The following is a 1,287-nucleotide window of genomic DNA, read 5'->3' on the forward strand; positions in this document are numbered from 1 at the left end:
CTGGTTTGATTAGCAACTGTCTGGAACAAATAAATATTCATGAGTTCCTTGCTTAACATGTGTAGAGTAATTTAAGCAAGCAATCCACTGGTGCTGTAACGAAGTCAGTAAGAGTTGCAGATGGAAATTGGTGGTCCTTACGTCGCCAGGAAGAAGAATGCGATGTTCTCCTTCTTGAGCTTCTCCTCGTACTCCTCGTCCTCCGCGGCATAGTCATCCTGAATCCCGACAAATCAATCGTATGAGCCGAGGGGAGGGGGAGCAGGAGGTTTAAGAAGCAGCAGCGGCGACGGCGAGGTTCGTACCAGATCGAGCACCTTGAAGACGGCCTTGTCGTAGCGCGCCTTGGCCTCCTCCGCGAGCGCCTGGCAGCAGGAGCGGAGCAGGGAGGTGAGATTTCTTGCACGGGAGGAGGAAGGGAGCGCGCCAGGGCTGAGAGAGCGTGCGGGCGCGTACGTACCTTGGCGAATCCCTCGGCGGTGCCGGTCTGCGTGCCGAAGAAGAGGGCGACCCGCTGGCGGCCGTCGTCGGGGTCGGGCTCCTGGTCCTTCGCGGCGAGGGGCTTGGCCGCGACGGCCTGGCGGGCCAGGGGCGCGGCGGAGGAGGAGCGGCGGAAGAGGAGCGCGACGCCGCAGCCGACGAGCACGGCGAGGGAGGTGGCGAGCAGCGCGAGCAGGCGGCGGTTCTGGTCCCCGTCGTCGGCCGCCGCCGGGGCCCGGCCCGTGAGCAGCGCCGCAAGCAGGTCGAGCGCCGAGTCCCTCATCCCCGCGGCGGCGGAGGTGTCCATGGCGGCGGCGGCGCGCGCGCTGGGGTCGATGGGATCGAGGCGTGCGTGCGTGCGGGCGGGCGGGCCTAGCGCGTGCGTGTACGAGCACCGCTGGTGGATGGATGTAGGCGATTCGTGTTTGTTGTCGCGTCAAAACGGGTCGAGTTTTTATTGAGCTTGGAAAAAGGAACGGGAAGGGAACGGGGTGGGGAGTTGGTGGCGGTGCGACCCGGTCTGGCTCCGGTCTGGTTTGCGGTGCGGCGCGGTGACACGCGCTGCTGCGGCCGGCCGCAGGTTCGGACCGGGCGCTGGAAAGTTCCACCTACCTCGACGGTGCTTTTTTATTTTCCTTCTGTTTGATGAAGGCGAGGCCACCTACCCGCGGTCCACGGATGAACGGTTCAGCGTCGCCTTCTTCACCGTGGAATTTTTTCTGGCTGCGTTGACACGCTCTTTTTCTTCTGCCACGGACGCTCGGGGCCTGAGGGCCTATTTGGTTTCAATAAGTCATCTGACTTATA

The 1,287-nt window shown here is 63.0% G+C and overlaps 1 protein-coding gene across 1 annotated transcript in view; it reads right to left on the reverse strand.

The window, feature by feature from the left end:
- Nucleotides 1-1,070, reverse strand: part of LOC123113089 (NADPH--cytochrome P450 reductase 3) — a 5,785-nt gene extending 4,715 nt beyond the window's left edge. Inside the window, exons 1-3 of the mRNA XM_044534217.1 lie at nt 461-1,070; nt 306-365; nt 142-218 (exon numbers count right to left, since the gene is read on the reverse strand). Of these exons, the coding sequence (XP_044390152.1) occupies nt 142-218; nt 306-365; nt 461-787 (464 nt within the window). The 5' untranslated portion in view covers nt 788-1,070. The remainder of the gene's footprint in view (nt 1-141; nt 219-305; nt 366-460) is intronic.
- Nucleotides 1,071-1,287: the final 217 nt, after the last annotated feature.

Source organism: Triticum aestivum, chromosome 5B (assembly GCF_018294505.1).
Source record: "Triticum aestivum cultivar Chinese Spring chromosome 5B, IWGSC CS RefSeq v2.1, whole genome shotgun sequence".
Taxonomy (NCBI): Eukaryota; Viridiplantae; Streptophyta; class Magnoliopsida; order Poales; family Poaceae; genus Triticum; species Triticum aestivum.